General features: G+C 35.2%; 1 protein-coding gene across 3 annotated transcripts in view; it reads left to right on the forward strand.

Moving 5' to 3' along the window:
• AKAP9 (A-kinase anchoring protein 9) overlaps positions 1–18,401 on the forward strand; it is a 154,157-nt gene that overhangs the window by 40,940 nt on the left and 94,816 nt on the right. For all 3 annotated transcript variants that reach the window (XM_030307931.1, XM_030307932.1, XM_030307933.1), the window contains exons 8-12: positions 3,865–6,252; positions 11,379–11,592; positions 13,448–13,527; positions 16,247–16,385; positions 16,823–16,908. In XM_030307931.1, coding sequence (XP_030163791.1) covers positions 3,865–6,252; positions 11,379–11,592; positions 13,448–13,527; positions 16,247–16,385; positions 16,823–16,908 — 2,907 coding nt within the window. The remainder of the gene's footprint in view (positions 1–3,864; positions 6,253–11,378; positions 11,593–13,447; positions 13,528–16,246; positions 16,386–16,822; positions 16,909–18,401) is intronic.

The following is an 18,401-nucleotide window of genomic DNA, read 5'->3' on the forward strand; positions in this document are numbered from 1 at the left end:
TGGTGCGCGCTCTCTCTCTCCCTCTCTCTCTCTCAAAGATAAAACATAAAAGAAATTTTTTTTTAAAGTGAGCCTTTATAAAGATATTTTTAACATGTATAATATGATGAAATGAAGCAATAAAAATAAACATTTCCTGGGGAGCCTGGGTGGGTCAGTCAGTTGAGTGTACAACTTTGGCTCCGGTCATGATCTTATGGTTTGTGGGTTCCAGCCCCATGTCGGGCTCTGTGCTGACAACTCAGAGCCTGGAGCCTGCTTTGGATTCTGTGTCTCCCTTTCTCTCTGCCCCCTCCCCTGCTCACACTCTATTTTCTGTGTCACTCAGAAATAATAAATAAATGTTAAAGAAATTAAAAAGAAAACAAAAGTGAGCCTTTTCAGGAGGGAAGAGTGGAGAGATACTCTAGGTCTCGTTATAAGAGCCTGGAAATTGGATTTTGTTGTATTTATTATATTCAGCAGGCAGTATTATTTGAAAGTATTTAAAACTCAAATAATTCATTATTTTATTTTTTTAATATTTATTTATTTTGAGAGAGAGAGAAAGAGAGTACACAAGCAGGGGAGTGGCAGAGAGAGGGAGAGAGAAAATCCCAAGCAGGCTCTGCATTGATTCCACACCTGAGCAGAAATCAAGAGTCAGATGCTTAACTGACTGAGCCACTTAGGTGCCCCAAATAATTCATTTTCATAGGGGGGAAAACCTTTGTTTATTTGAATGCTAGCAGAATTTTTTTTTTTTTAAGTTCATTGATTTTGTGACAGAGAGCGTGTGCGCAAGTGGTGGAAGGGCAGAGAGAGGGAGGGAGAGAGGATCCTAAGCAGGCACCTCGCTGTCAGTGCAGAGCCCAATGCAGGAGCTTGATCACACAAACCATGAGATCATGACCTGAGCTGAAATCAAGAGTAAGATACTTAACCGAATGAGCCACCCAGGTGCCTCTGTTAGCAGAATGCTTTTATTATCAGTCTCTTCTTCTTCTTTTTTTTTAAATTTGTTTTAATTTTTTTTGAGAGAGAGAGAGACAGAGCATGGGCAGGGGAGGGGCAGAGAGAGAGAGGGGGGAGACACAGAATCTGAGGCAAGATCCAGACTCTGAGCTGTCAGCACAGAGCCTGACCTGAGGCTGGAACTCACAAGCCATGAGATCATGACCTGAGCCGAAGTCAGATGCTTAACCAGTTGAGCCACCCAGGCACCCCAATTATTAGTCTCTTCTTTATTATGTATATATTTTTAAAATTTTCTCTCTCTCTCTCTTTTTTTTTTTTTTTTTTTTAACTTTGAATGACTCCCCCTGAGCAGTAGTTCCATCAGATCAGCTGAGGGACTAGAGCATTAGGGTGATGGTTGAAACTGTCATGGTGATTCCAGCCTCATTCTCTTTACTCATAATATTCTGAACTTCCCATGGTGCAGTAGTCACAGGCAAGAAGTATATTATTCCCCACTGCCTCAAGTCTGTTTCTAAAAATAGAGGGATTGTATCTTCAACCACAGGGCTGTCTTTTCCAACACAAAATATATGGTTTAAAACCATATATTTTGAAATAAACAGTACTAAGAAAAATGAACCATGAATTTATTTAATAGTTGAATGAAGAATTATTGTTGCTTGCAGTTATATCACATGTTGGACAATTTTGAATTAAGTGACACTGTTTTATGAGGATTCCTCCTCCCCAATAGAAAAATCAGGAAATGGAAGTATTAACAGATGTTAATATTCCAAGTCTAAGTACTCATTTAACAGTTCAACTGAAGTTGACCTCCGTGAACTAATTTTATTTTCTTATAGGTTCCAAATGCCTTCTAGATACTTTCTAGTATACAAAGATATTACATTTTTATATAGCACAATGTGCATAAAATACATTAATACATTCATTTTCTTTTAGCTTCAAATGTATTCTATGAGATAGAAGAAATGGTATTTATTTTACAGGTGAAAACACTGCAATTTAAGAGATTAAAGTGATTTAAATGTCATATTATAGTACAGAAGTCAGAAGGCTCAGCATTTGGTAATCACTTATGGTGACATTGGATGGAATATGTGATACCAAGAAAAAAGCTGATAGGATTTTGCTCAAGAGGCTTCACAGTATAGCTGTCGTTGCCTTAGTTAATTTATATAGTGCATATTCTGGCCTTTGACTTGTAGGCTCAGAAGTCTGGTTTTTATCCAGAGAGGGAGGCAAACCACAAGAGACTATTAACTATAGAGAATAAACTGAGGGGTTTTTGAGGGGATAGGCTAAATAGGTGATGGACGTTAAGGAGGGCATTTGTTGTGACGAGCACTGGGTGTTATATATAAGTGATGAATCACTAAATTCTACTCCTGAAACCAGAAGTACACTGTATGTTAGCTAACTTGAATTTAAATAAAATCTTGGAAGAAAAAATAATTCTGATTTTTATCTTCTATCATCTGAGACTTGAGCTATCTCAGAGGTGAGCTCAGATTTTCCAAGTTCAAGAGGCTAAATGTTTAAATCTTGAAGATGAGATTATTAATTTACAGTGAGAAATTATTATCACCAGGACCTCCATACTTCAGGTTCATTGGATTTTACTTTCTTTCTCTGGGCAAATGAATTTGAAAAGCCAAATAATAATAATAGTAAGTTTGTTTAGCGAGCATGAGATTAAAGGATATTAGAGGAATCAAATGTTCCATAGCATTACGCTATGATAACCTGATGTATCCATCTCACAGAAGGAAAAGTCATGCCTGTGGACTGAAATTCTTAAATTCTGTTTGCTACAACCCCTTACATTGCTTTCTGTGTTAAGTATGGTTTTCCCAGAGTGATCAGAATTCGCAGTCTCACGGCACCTGGACTGTGGTGGAATGTGTACTGCCAACATTTCTGTCTCACGCCTTCCTTTTTCTAGGCTTTGACATTCTTTATTTAGACATATTAATAAATCCATTCAAGGTGCCTTTAAGTCCTCTTGGCCTTAGGACTCCTGAGTCATTTAGGTGATTTTACTTACCTACTTGTGTTTGTTCCATTCTGTGGATTATACTTTCTTTGTAGTTGGGACCTCAGCCCTTAAATATTTAGGCAACTAAGTAACAGAGGCAAAACTTTGTTTCTAGGGCTTTTGCTTGACTCCCTTATGTGATAACATTCTTAAGGATGATTGTGATTATGAATATGCCTTGGCCTGTGTCCTAGGTTTAGACTTATATACAGTTCCACAGTAGAGTCCCAAGTCAGACATGGAAAAAAATGTCTGCCCCGCTTTCAAATTTCTATTCAAAGCCAAAGTCTAGGACCAAGTTGATTTGCTATAAATGGTGTAGTTGTTTTACATGTCACTTGAGGTCAGCCGCAGGAATGAAACTAAGGCAGACCCATAAGAACCTGTTTTTGTTGTTTTAGTCTTTTCGTAGCATTTGCTCATCAGACACCTTTAAGTCACTAGAATACATAGAAGGAATCTTGATTTATTTTTAAGACTTTCTTCTGGAACTGTAAAGAGTACATAGTACTATACCTATAGAAAATACTAAGTTTATTAGTTAATAAGAAAGATGAAAATATAATGGTTTAGACATTTTAATCCTACTAATTTTGAAATTAATATTTTTCACCATAGCAGTGTAAGAAAAATTTCTTTCTTCAAGAAGACCAATGCTGCTGTAGTGTTTGCTCACAAATAGTGTTGGGTACACAGGTCTTATCTCACTGACTTGGGAAAAATTGAAGGGCAAGCCTAACAGTTACTATTTATAGAATTATTGAAAAAAACAGACTTCTCTCAATATTTTGGTATTGAGATTAAGCAATGTAAGTTGCCAGGAACTAAAACTGACATTTTTATATTTTCATTTTTTCTTTCTAAAGGAACAAGATAAAAAAGTAGAAAGCTCAATTAAAGAAATACAGGAAAAAGATGCAATCATTGAAGAACTAAAAACAAAAATAATAGAAGAAGAAAAAAAAACTCTAGAGCTAATGGATAAAGTCACAGTTACTGATAAATTACTGGAAGAATTACAAGAACAGGTTGTAGGAAAGAACCAAGAGATTAAAAATATGAAATTAGAGCTGACTCATTCCAAGCAAAAAGAAAGACAGTGTTCTGAGGAAATAAAACAGTTAATGGGGACAGTTGAAGAACTTCAAAAGAAAAATCATAAAGATAGCCAATTTGAAACTGATATTCTGCAAAGAATGGAACAAGAAACACAAAGAAAGTTAGAACAGCTCCGGGCAGAGCTGGATGAGATGTATGGGCAGCAGATAGTACAGATGAAACAGGAGTTAATAAAACAACACATGTCACAGATAGATGAACTTAAAATACGGCATAAAGAAGAAATGGAGAATGCTTTAAGATCATATCCAAGTATTACTGTTAATGAAGATCAAATAAAAGTAATGAATATGGCAATAAATGAACTGAATATAAAATTGCAAGATAGTAATTCTCAAAAGGAAAAACTCAAGGAAGAACTAGGAGTAATTTCAGGAGAAAATTCTACTCTACAGAGGCAGCTTGAAGACCTTTTTGAAGAATTGAGCTTTTCAAGGGAACAAATTCAGAGAGCTAGACAAACAATAGCTGAACAAGAAAGTAAACTCAATGAAGCACATAAGTCCCTTAGTACAGTGGAAGATTTGAAAGCTGAGATTGTTTCTGCATCTGAGTCCAGAAAAGAACTAGAATTAAAACATGAAGCAGAAGTTACAAATTACAAGATAAAACTGGAAATGTTAGAGAGAGAAAAGAATGCTGTATTAGACAGAATGGCTGAATCACAAGAAGCTGAATTAGAGAGGCTGAGGACACAGCTTCTGTTTAGTCATGAAGAAGAACTTTCCAAACTGAAAGAAGATTTAGAAATTGAACATCGAATAAATATTGAGAAACTTAAAGATAACTTAGGCATTCACTATAAACAGCAGATAGATGGCTTACAGAATGAAATGAGTCAAAAGATAGAAACCATGCAGTTTGAAAAAGATAGTTTGATAACTAAGCAGAATCAACTAATTTTGGAAATTTCAAAGCTAAAAGATTTACATCAGTCCCTTGTGAATTCAAAATCAGAAGAAATGACTCTTCAAATCAATGAACTTCAAAAAGAAATTGAAATACTCAGGCAAGAAGAAAAGGAAAAGGGTACTCTTGAACAAGAAGTTCAAGAATTACAACTTAAAACTGAATTGTTGGAGAAACAAATGAAGGAAAAAGAGGATGACCTTCAAGAAAAATTCACACGTCTTGAAGCAGAGAATAGCATTCTTAAAGATGAAAAGAAAGCCCTTGAAGACATGTTGAAAATGTGTACTCCTGTTAACCAAGAAGAAAGATTACTTTTCACAGACTCCATTAAGTCCAAATCCCAAGACTGTAACTGGCAAAAAGAAATAGAAGTACTTACAGAGGAAAATGAGGACCTCAAAAAACAATGTATTCAGCTAACTGAAGAGATTGAAAGGCAAAGGAACACTTTTTCATTTGCTGAAAAAAATTTTGAAGTTAACTATCAAGAGTTACAGGAGGACTATGCTTGCCTTCTCAAGGTGAAAACTGATTTAGAAGACAGCAAAAACAAACAAGAAGCAGAGTATAAAAGTAAGCTTAAAACACTTAGTGAAGAGCTTCATCATTTGCAAAGAATAAATCCAACTGTGGTAAAAATGAAAAGTTCAGTCTTTGATGATGACAAAACTTTTATAGGAGAACCCTTGGAAATTGGTGAGGTTGTTGAGAAAGATACAACAGAACTTATGGAAAAACTTGAGGTGACCAAGCGAGAAAAATTAGAACTGTCAGAGAAGCTGTCTGATCTTTCTGAACAATTAAAACAGAAACATGGTGAGATTAGTTTTCTGAGTGAAGAAGTGAAGTCTTTAAAGCAAGAGAAAGAGCAAGTTTTATTGAGATGTAGAGAGCTAGAAATCATCATTAATCATAATAGGAAAGAAAATGTAAATGCATGTGATATTCCATTAGACTCTTTAAAAGATGGATTTGTGACAAGGACAAGCAAAGATTCTGGAGAGTCAGTTTCTAAAATAAATAAAGATTTTGGTGAAGAATCAAAAATAATGGAGGAAAATAAAATTCCTTTGGAAAATAGGACTGTTGGAAAAGAAGGCAAGCAAGAACAGTTGTTTTTGGGTCACTTGCCATTAGTGACAAGTGGATCATCACTTAGGACGACCGAACCAAGTAGAAATGATAAACTTCAGTGGGAACTTAGTGTACTTAAATCAGAGAAGGTATGTTTACTTATTTATATATGTTAAAGCACAGTGAAAATGTACATTTCACGCAAATAATGTTTTTATCTTCCTAAAACATAAATTTTACAAGAGAATGAAAGGGAGCCCTGTAATGTAATTCTCATTTGGGCCTCTCATCTATCATTGCCTTTATCTATTTTTACTTAGCACGACTTTTGATCTAAGAGTTATGAATTGGGGCCCCACGAAGGGCGTAAAGATTGCTGTCTTTTTCTTAAACATTGTTGCCTTTTTTTCAGTTAATTTATGTTACATAGTCTGTTCATAAATGCAATGGTTTCACATTTTCTTTGGAATGGCAAGAGTTTAAATAACTTTGTAAAGAAGTTACTTTGTAATATTTTGTTGTAATATCAAAGCTTGGTTTCAGCATTTTGTTTCACATTAGTGTTTTAAAAGTTCCACAACTAAAAATTAACTCTTAAACTTTAGTACTTTATATAGTATTTATTCAGTAGTTATAAAACCATCTTTCCCTGAAAGAAATCTCAACTTAAGTCCCAGAGTTTTCTCTGAGTACTGTGTAAAGCTGAAGGGGGTAAAAAGTATTCTACTTATAACTAAAGAATGCATATAATGAATAATAATAGATATATAATATCTGATGTTATATATAATAGTAATAGAAAATAATGCTGTATTAGACACAGTCTAATAGTTAGGTTATAATATCTACTATTGTATATAATAGTAGATCTTATGTATTTATTAAATATAATAAAAATAGATATATAATAATAGGTTACTCTTGACCAGTATGCAGTTTGCCAGTTACTAGTATTAGAAATAACTGGAAAATTCCACTGGGTATTTTGTGTAATGCTGCTAAGTAAGGCTTTACTTTTCTTCACTTATGCAGCATATATTTATTGAATGTCTAACTAGGTATAGGGAGTATAGTAACAAGAGAAAGAAGATTCCTTCTGACAGCAGGAATATACTCTAGTGAGGGAGACAGACAATAGACGAGGAAACAAGTGGAGTAGTTAGAAGTGGTAATAAGTCCTATAAAGAAAATAAAGCATAATGTGATAGAGAATGATGGGTAGTGGTGGTGACAACATTAAATACTGAAAGGTCTGTTCTAAGAATTGACCTTTGAACTGAGATCTGAATAATGAGGAGGAGCCTACCACATGCAAATTAGGGCAATTGTAAAGACCTGGGTGAGTTGGAGGAACCAAATGAAGGTGTGTTTAGTTGAGTTTGAAAGCAGGAGAGTGGAAGGAAAAATGTTTGAAGAAGAAAGAAGAGACTAGATCTTGGAGAGCCTTTCAGACTTTGTAAGAAGTTGAGACTAGTCTATACACAGTAGGAAACCATTGGAAGGTTTTCTCTTTTTACTTCTAATAAATACAGATCTTATGATGGAGTTACATTACAATAAACCTATTGTAAATTGGAATATGTTAAGTTGAAAATGAAGTTAATGCACTTAACCTACTGGACATCATAGCTTAACCTAGTCTACCTTAAGCATGCTCAGAATACTTGTATTAGCTTACGTACAGTTGGGCAAAATCATCTAACACAAAGCCTATTTTACAATAAAGTGTTGAATGTGTCATGTAATTTATTGAATACTATACTGAAAGTAAAAAACAGAATGGTTGTTGGGACACCTGGGTGGCTCAGTCAGTTAAGTGTCTGACGTCGGCTCAGGTCATGGCCTCACAGTTTTTGTGAGTTGGAGCCCCGCGTCGGGCTCTGTGCTGACAGCTCAGAGCCTAGAGCCTGCTTTGGATTCTGTGTCTCCCTCTCTCTCTGTCCCTCCCCTGCTCGTGCTCTGTCTCTCTCTCTCTCAAAAATAAATACACATTAAAAAGGTTAAATTAAAAAAAAAAAGAACGGTTGTAAATGTATTGGCTGTTCATCCTTGTGATCATGTGGCTGACTAGGAGCTCTGGCTCGCTGCTACTGCCCAGCACAAGAGTGTGCCATACTGCGTATCACTGGCCTGGGGAAAGATCGAAATTCAAAATTTGAAGTACAGCTTCCTGTTGAATGTGTATCACTTTTACACCATTATAAAGTCAAAAACTCCTGGGTCATAAGTTGGGGACTGTCTGTATATTTGCATTTATGATCTTATATTAAATGTAAAGATATTTTATATTTTAATAACTTAAATAGAGTTTAAAAATTCAAATTGCATAACGGTTAATGCTTCGTTAATTATCTGCAGTGGTTCTCAAAAGCATAATGTGATTACAGTTCAATTACTCCTGCAAATGTCAGAGATCATTTAAATTTTTTAAAAAAGACTTAATTGGAGTGAATTTGAAGCTGTCAAATGGTCAAATTTTCTCAGTAAGAATTTTACTTTCTCTACTGAAGACATTTTCAGTGACATTCAGATACCCTCTCCTTGACATTAACTTACATAAACTAAAGAGAAGCAAACTGGTAAATTCCTTCCCAGTTGTCACTACCATGACAAACCCTCTTACTGGGAGAGGGGAGTAAAGCGAGGGTGGGGGGAAGGAGCTCACAGAAGAAATAGATGGATAATTTTATACAACAGTAACACCTACAAGCAATCTACTTATGCTTAGAAATAATGCTGACTCCCCCCAGAATACCATACTCTTGGATGAAATTAATTGTCTAATAAACATGAAAAGGTGCTTTCAACCTTATGAGTCTCACAATAAAATGTGGTGAGGATATGGGGAGATGAGTACTCACATACGCTGTTAATGTCAATATAAATTGGTACAATTACAGAAAACATAGTTTGGTAAAATTTAATACATTTAATGTACATTACCTATGACCCTGCAGAACCATTTCTAGGTGGTTGTCAGTGTGGTCCCTGACTAGCAGTATCAGCAGCACTTGAAAACAGGTTAAAATTAAAATTTTGGGGCCCCACACCAGACTTCCTAAACCCGAAGCTCGGGGAAAGGGCCCAGCAATCTGTTTTAACAAGCACTCCAGGTTATTCTGGTGCCTGCTAAAGTTTGAGAACCACTTTATGAGGGAAACACAAGTATATTTATACAGGGGCATATCTAAGAATTTACTGCAGTATTTTTGAAATATCAAAAAATTAGAAATAATAGTTGGTCTTCAAGAAGGAAATTGACAAATCGTGGTGTATTCACAGATACTGTAGGACAGTTAAAATAAATTAACCTGTATCTACATGGATAGATCTCAGTATATTGAATGAGAAGAATGATTTGCAAAATAAATACCATTTTGCACCATTTATGTAAATTCTCAAAAACATAAAATATATATTGTTTACATGTACTGAAAAGTGATAGTATAAGAAATGGAGTGGACTTGTTGCAAATTTATGATAATAATTGCCTCTGGGAAAGGAGGAATGGGAATATAGTGGATTAAATTTTATTTATGTTTTCTTTCTAAACCAAAAAAGTTTGTAGAAAGGAGAGAAATGGGGGGGGGGGAGGAAGACAAAATAATTGTATTTATTTGGGTTGTGAGTACATGTTTATTACATTATTCTTTTCATTTCTCTATATTTAAAATATTTTTATTTTTTAAATGCTTATTATTTTGAGAGAGAGTACAAAGTAGGGGAGGAGGCAGAGAGAGGGAGAAAGAATCCGAAGCAGTTTCCATGCTCTCAGCACAGAGCCCGATGTGGGGCTCACTCTCACAAACTGTGAGATCATGACCTGAGCTGAAATCAAGAGTCGGATGCTTAACCAACTGAGCCACCCAGACAACCCTAAAATATTTTTAAATGATGAAGCAGGCCATACTACTACTATACCATCTATCAAAGTTTACAATAAAGTTGCGGTAATGGCAATATTGTGCTACTTTCCTTGAAAAAGATAGGTAGATCAGTGCAACAGAATGAAGTGAGAAAAATCAGACCTCTCTCTTTTTTTTAATATATGAAATTTATTGTCAGATTGGTTTCCATACAACACCCAGTGCTCATCCCAAAAGGTGCCCTCCTCAATACCCATCACCCACCCTCCCCTCCCTCCCACCCCCCGTCAACCCTCAGTTCTCAGTTTTTAAGAGTCTCTTATGCTTTGTCTCTCTCCCAGTCTAATCTCTTTTTTTTTTCCTTCCCCTCTCCCATGGGTTTCTGTTAAGTTTCTCAGGATCCACATAAGAGTGAAAACATATGGTATCTGTCTTTCTCTGTATGGCTTATTTCACTTAGCATCACACTCTCCAGTTCCATCCGTGTTGCTGCAAAGGGCCATATTTCATTCTTTCTCATTGCCACATAGTACTCCATTGTGTATATAAGCCACAATTTCTTTATCCATTCATCAGTTGATGGACATTTAGGCTCTTTCCACAATTTAGCTATTGTTGAGAGTGCTGCTATAAACATTGGGATACACGTGCCCCTATGCATCAGTACTCCTGTATCCCTTGGGTAAATTCCTAGCAGTGCTACTGCTGGGTCATAAGGTAGGTCTATGTTTAATTTTTTGAGGAACCTCCACACTGTTTTCCAGAGTGGCTGCACCAGTTTGCATTCCCAGCAACAGTGCAAGAGGGTTCCCGTTTCTCCACATCCTCTTCAGCATCTATACAGTCTCCTGATTTGTTCATTTTGGCCAGTCTGACTGGTGTGAGGTGATATCTGAGTGTGGTTTTGATTTGTATTTCCCTGATGAGGAGCGATGTTGAGCATCCTTTCATGTGCCTGTTGGCCATCTGGATATCTTCTTTAGAGAAGTGTCTATTCATGATTTCTGCCCATTTCTTCACTGGATTATTTGTTTTTTTGGGTGTGGAGTTTGGTGAACTCTTTATAGATTTTGGATACTAGCCCTTTGTCCGATATGTCATTTGCAAATATCTTTTCCCATTCCGTTGGTTGCCTTTTAGTTTTGTTGGTTGTTTTCTTTGCTGTGCAGAAGCTTTTTATCTTCATGAGGTCCCAATAGTTCATTTTTGCTTTTAATTCCCATGCCTTTGGGGATGTGTCAAGTAAGAAATTGCTGCGGCTGAGGTAAATTAGACCTCTCTTATATAAAGTTTTAAACTGTAATTTCATGTATTTCCCCCTTGTAGTCAGTAAATGCAAAAGATAGAAGTTATTTTAAAAATGTAAGTTGTTTAAAAGTATTCTAATGTGTACATACATTCACTTTAAGAATGATTTAAGGCTACAGATGGAAGCTCAGCGTATATGCCTCTCTCTGGTTTATTCAACTCATGTGGATCAGGTTCGTGAATATATGGAAAATGAAAAAGATAAAGCTCTTTGTAGTCTTAAGGAGGAACTTATTTCTGCCCAAGAGGAAAAGATAAAGGAACTTCAGGAAATACACCAGCAAGAGCTACAGAATATAAAAACACAAGAAACAGGTAAATGGCTTTCTAAAAAAATTATAAGTACTATGAAATAAGTAAATATCACTTAGAGCCCACCATTCCATGATACTGTCCTGGTCTTAGAATCCATAGAGGAAGGTAACTGTATATCCAAGTCCTGGATTCATCTGTTCATATAATCACTGCACATTTTTTTAAGTGCTTGGGAAATCTAAAATTACTGAATTATTTTCCCACAGAAGTTGTAATCAAGTGGGAAAGCAATATAAAATAAACTCTTAGAAAACAATAGATCAATTTCTGTAATAGAAAAATGACTAGAAAGAATGGAAGAAAAAAGGAAAAAAGCCTTATACCTCCTGGGAGGAGGAGTGGAGTGAGGTTGCAGGCAGGAGTACGGTTGTTGGAATTTTAGGGAAGGTTCCTGAGTCTTAAACATAGAGGTGTGACAGATCGTAGCCATCTTGGAGAATTGAGAGTTCAAGTTACGTGAGAAAGTGGTGGGTTATAAAGCTGTTAAGATTGACAGGAGCTTGATTAGAAAAGGCCTTATATACTCTGACTGAAGCATGTTTAAGCTTTATCCTATTGGTGATAGGACCTGTAAGATTTTAAGTAGTGGGAGTAACAGTAAAATTTTTATTTTAAGGTAACACCATGAGGCAAAGTAAGGAAGGTGATTAGTTCTAGGAAGACCAGTTAAGCAACTTTGGAGGTAATTCTGCTAACAATAAGGGGCTGAATAAAATGTCATTGAGGATGGAAGAGAGAGTCAAAGAAGTAGGCTGTAGTCTGCAGTTGATATTAGGAGGAAAGGGGGAAGAATTGAGAATGGTCCGTAAGTTTCTAGCTTGGGTAGCTGGATTGAAGGGGAGACTAGTCATGAGGAGTATGCAGAGCAGATCTATGGGAAGAATAATAAATCCAGTTTGGAACATAGTGAGTTAAAAATACCTCTTGACTTAAAAAAAAAAAAAAGAGTTATCTAGTAGGCAGTTAAAAATAGAAGTCTGAAATGTAAGAGGTTTAGGCTCAAGATTAAGATTTGGGAATCCAAAGATCATTTGAGGCCAGAGAAAAGAATGAGATGTCCTAGGAGACTGTACAGTAGGCACTGTGAGAAGCAACAATATATAAGGCATCTGAAGTAGAAGACTAGTTGTAGTTAGCTTTTATCTCTAGTAATTGTTTAATCACTCTATTAAGTAGACTTCCTGTGTTCAAAACGTCTGTAGGTTTTCACCCTTGACAGATATACTTTTGAGAATGAGGTGGTTCCTAAGTTTGTCTAGTTGCTCTGTTGAACAGAGTAGAATTTAGGGAGTGGCTTAAATATCATTTTTCCACTTCAGGAGTTCTTTAGGTTTGAATGTAATAAGATTTTAAGCATGTATTATTTTTAATGATATCCTCTAAAGGATAGAATCTGTCCAGTGGTTTTTCAACTATAAGTTAATTAATGGGTCCACTAATGGTTGATGCAGTTAGTGAGTAATGGCCAGCATTTTTTTTTTTTTTAGTAAATAAAAGAATACAGTAGAACAGAAAACATTAAAAGCATATAGTATATAAAAAAAAGTAAATAATGATCTGTGAAATTCTTGTTTCAGTTTTCCATGGATGTGTATAATAGGTTACAATATATGACATATTTCTTATATTGGGGAGTAGTAAAATTTGTAAATCACCACTTCATACCATTTTGTAGGATATAAACTGAGAATCTTAAAAATTATCTGAGACCATTAACATTGAGCAGTGGAAAATAAGTTTTAAAGAAGGAATTTAAAACTAATCTTATTGTAAGGGAAGCTTCCAGTTGACATAGGTTTAAAATGATAATAGTACTTAAGTAGATAAATGTTTAATACAGTATCTGTTCTATTAGGTGATGAAGTGAAGCCTTTACAAATGCTTATTGGAAAACTACGCAGGGCAGTGTCTGAAGAATGTTTTTATTTTACACAGGTAAGATATTAGTTAAAAAGTACTTTTAGGAATGAAATCTTGCCATTTGCAACTACGTGGATCAACTACAGGGTATTATGCTAAGCGAAATTAGTCAGAGAAAGACAAATATCATATGACTTCACTCATATGAGGACTTTAAGAGACAAAACAGATAAGCATAAGGGAAAGGAAACAAAAATAATATAAAAACAGGGAGGGGGACAAAACATAAGAGACTCTTAAATAATGGAGATCAAACGGAGGGTTACTGGAGGAGCTGTGGGAGGGGCGATGGGCTAACTGGGTAAGGGGCATTAAGGAATCTACTCCTGAAATCATTGTTGCACTATATGCTAACTAATTTGGATGTAAATTTAAAAAAATTAAATTAAAAAAATGTAAAAAAAAATACTTTTAGACAGGAAATACTATACTTCAGAACTGCACTTAGAAAATATTCCTGCGTTTTTAACTTTAAAATGAGCATTTAAATGTTTTCTGATAATCTTTTGAAACAAAAGAGATTGGAGTAAATTATCTCAGCAGTGGAACAGACAAAAGGTATACCTAATACAAAAAAACAGTGGACCAATAGAACCCAAAAAAAGTCTGTTTCCTGCCCCTGCCAACTTTGGTTGTTGAGTGCATCCATTGACTTACCTGGGGAGATTGCACAAGATCAATGAGATATGATTTCACACTTCAGATTGCCAAAGTCTAAAAACTCTAATTATGCCAAGTATGTTTGTGAACTTAGAGTGAGATAGAAGCACTTACACACTCCTGGTGGAAATGTACTGCCTTGAGAAGGAGATTGGCAGGGTATATTTTTGAAGATATATACATCCTACAACCCAAGCATTTATTTGTGCACAGTCAGATCTGTTCATTGCTAGAGTGTCTTTATTAAGTTAAAAATGGGAAACAACTCAGCTTTCCATGAACAATGGTAATAAATAAATTGTGTTATCTCGATGCACTGGAACTCCGTTTAGCAGTGTTTGATGTCTGTACTAATGTCAGTAAATCTCAAAAGTATAAAGTACGTATGCTCGAATAATTACCTCTGGATAGAGAGAAAGGTGCATAAAATGGATAAGCAGTACTTAAAATAGAGAGCTTCAAATCTATATGTAATTTTCAGTTTCTTTAAAAAATATGGAGATAATATGACAAAATTGACCATTTGTTAAAGGTAAGTAATAGATAAACTATTTTTCTGCGTATTTGAAATAGTTCAGAATTTATAATCTTTGCTTTGGTTTGTCCCTAATCTCTATCCCGGGCTTTTATATTTATGAATTGGAGGAAGATGGTGGTATCAGTTGGGACAGGTAGAGCTACCTTACTGATTTTGATTACCTATAAAATTGTTCAAAGAACAGTGTTGCAAAAACCTCAAAAAGTAAGAAGCAACCACACCTAATGCATGTCTTCATTCAGCTACTCAGCAGTGTCCACCTCCACTTCTGAAGCATTCAGGCATTGTCCTTTCATATCTATTGTTGATATTCAGTAAATAATGGAAAGAGAGCCCAAGTCGAATTAGTTAAGTTATAAACTGACTTTATGTTTTTTTCCTTTTGTTATTGTCTTTACCTGATCCCTAATCTCAAGCTGAAATATGAATCACTTGTTCTGATAGAGGGGTCCTCTGGGGTTCTTCATGAAACCTGGTTTTGTCACTAATCATGTTGCCATAGACTAGTTTTTTCATCTTTTTGAGTCCATTTCTTCATTAGTAAATGGGGTGATCATTCAGGTTTCTGCCAACCCTAGTATGATAAAATTCCATTTTAGAAACTGCTGAAAATTTAATACACTCAGTTGTTAATTGACAGTATAGTTAACTTTTAAGCGAATCTCAAGAAGTAGTAATAAACAATTTGGTTTTTTCCAGTTGTTTCCAGTTGTGTGCAGGGCAAAGGTGAAACTTATTTTGAGGGCTTCTGAAATGATTATGGGTCATGTGTTGTTTTTAAATGATGGTAGAATTTTCTGTTGCTCAGGAGAAAAAAACTAATAATGTGTCACATATTTGTAATTTGTGCATATAAAGCATAGAATTCTACCTATGTGTTACAGAAAAGTACATGAATGTGATCTACTTCATATAATTTTTTTTTAATTTAAATTTTAGTTAACATACAATGCAGTATTGGTTTCAAGAGTAGAATTCAGTGATTCATCACTTACAACACCCAGTGCTCATCACAAGTGCCTTCAGAATTTATAGACTACTTTCCAGTCATAATTTTTTTTTTGAGTAAGCTCTATGCCCAACATGGGGCTTGACCTCATGACCCCAATATCAAGAGTCACATGCTCTGCCAACTGAGGCACCCCTAGTCATCATCTTTTAACTTCTGTCCTTGTATTCTAGTGGTTTTTCAAGGGTAGTTGGCATTACAGAGATAACATCAATCTAAGATACAAGCTAGAAAGTGGTAGATTGCAGTACAAGCTATATTCATTATTAGAAGCAGAAAAAATAGTTTTGTGCAGTTAGGATTATCAATATTTTTCCACTGTAGGATATATTTTATGTCCTAGAGAGAGAGAAAGATTTAGATTTAACCATTTCTTTTGCAGACTGATTTGGTGTATGGAATAGTGTTTCCTTGCTGATTTTTCTGTGCCATTTTGACTTTTACATATAGGAAAATAACGTTTAATGATTTTTCAGAGGCACAAATCAAAAATTTTTAATTCTGTAAAATACTAATTTTGTTAATAGACTTTTTGCAATGTCCTTGGTGAACATCATACTCCTGCTATAAAATGTGGCATAAATATAGAAGAGAAAGAGGGTTCTGGTGTGCATACTTCTGAAAATCAAGAACAAGAATTGCAAGATTATAGATATGAAGTTCAAGGTAATAAAATCTTACAGTCTTTTTTCTTTTTTCTTAAATATTTGTTTGTTTGTTTTGTGAGATAGAGTGCAAGCAGGGGAGGGGCAGAGAGAGGGAGAGAGAATCTTAAACAGGTTCCACACTCATTGTGGAGCCGACCCAGGGCTCGATCTCACAGCCATGAGATCATGACCTAAGCCAAAACCTAGAGTCGGACACTTAACCAACCAAGCCACTCAGGTGCCCCTTCCCACATTATTTTCTTAAGTCAGTTAATGTGATGAACTTTTACTTTAATCATAATTCAGTCATTTAATATCTTTTGGGATTCATAAAATCTTATTTTTAACATACATTTTTATTTATGTAATGCAGTAATTGTGATATAAAGAGAATCAAAGATGTCCACAAGTTTGCTTGTGAAATGAAATTATTATAATTGTTTATTTATCGTCTAGACTTTCAAGAAAATATGCAAACTCTTCTCACCAAAGTAACAGAAGAATACAACAAACTCTTGGTACTTCAAACACGATTAAGTAAGGTCTGTGAAATGGAAAATGCATTATGTTTTCATTTATTGTGTCACATGCTGTTTTGTAAGCTTCTTCATCAACTAAGCATTTCTAAAATAAGGGAACATGAAAAAGATGAAGGAAAAGTTACATATTCATAGTATCAATGAGCTAACGGAATATCTGCAAGTTGAATACTATTTACCCCATTTGAGAGTTTTGGAAATCCTGATAAAGTAAGATACATATAAAATGTCAGATAGTAAACTTGGTGAAGCAGTTGTATTTAGTTTTCTATATAGCAGTTTTAAAGTAGCGGGTCTGTTTTAGAGAAAAATGGAATTAGTATAGTTGTTTAGAACATAGCTAATTAGTTTCACACAGTGTTAGATATGTCAAATTTCTTTCAAGTAGTTGTTTTAGAAATGTATGCAAGAGAATATAGATGGCATAGTGTAATTTATTAACTGTATCAGAAAAATAAATAGCATATATTGGCAAAGATAAGTGTTATGATCTTCATGTTGTAGAAAAAATCCAGAAGGATCTCTATGTCTGTTTATTTGGGGTACTTTTGATGTCATTCTACTTAACTGGGCAGATTTGAAAGATTTAACTGACACGCAGCGAAAGTTCTATTGCTTATGAGGGATGCTTTGCTAAGAAAATTAGATGCAGATGTGGTTTGGTAACACTGTGTAATCATGGTCTGACATCAACCGGACCTCAGGATCACTTGACAATTCTTGTTCTTCTTTCTCTTCCCCTCCCTCTTTCTTGCCTTCTGTCTTCCTCTGTTTCTCTTTTCCCCTTTCCATCATTCCTTTTCTCTTTCTCTTCCTCTGCAAGTAAATAAACTATCCTGCCTTTTCTAAAACCTGTAAACCTACTCCACTGTCTTACAGATAACTATGTAGGAGGGCAGGTGGATAGATAAAAATCCTTATTTAACTCTACATTTCCCTACAATAATTACTTTTCTTTCTACTTCCCTTCATAGCCAAGATGTTGATCCCTATTCAAAATCATCATACCATTTTCTTACCAGTACTCCTAGCAGTTTGGATTTTTTTGTTTTTCTACTGCCCTTATCCTGCCTCCAGGGATCCTTCTTCTCTAGTCATACTTGGGTTTCTGAGGGCTGCTTAGAAAATTAGATGCAAATGTGGTTTGGTGACACTACGTCATCATGGTCTGACATCAGCCAGACCCTCAGGATCACTTCACAGTTCTTTTATGTGGTACTTTACCTTCTCACAATCCCTTCAGTGGATGTTTCTCAGCTTTACAACTTTCCTCAAGTCCTATATTCTACTTCTGGTCCCCCTTTGTATTTGGCCTTATCTCCTATTTCTCTACAAATATCAGAGCTATCAATTATAAATTATCTCAGCCTGCTACCTCTAGACCATATGTATTTCTTTAAATCTCTGAATGCCCTAATTAATTTTCCTTCTATCTCAGAAGTTATTCCTTTCCATAACCAAGGTTATTTTATTTCCTGTGACTTTGTTAATATCCC

Source organism: Lynx canadensis, chromosome A2 (genome assembly GCF_007474595.2).
Source record: "Lynx canadensis isolate LIC74 chromosome A2, mLynCan4.pri.v2, whole genome shotgun sequence".
In the NCBI taxonomy this organism is placed as follows: domain Eukaryota; kingdom Metazoa; phylum Chordata; class Mammalia; order Carnivora; family Felidae; genus Lynx; species Lynx canadensis.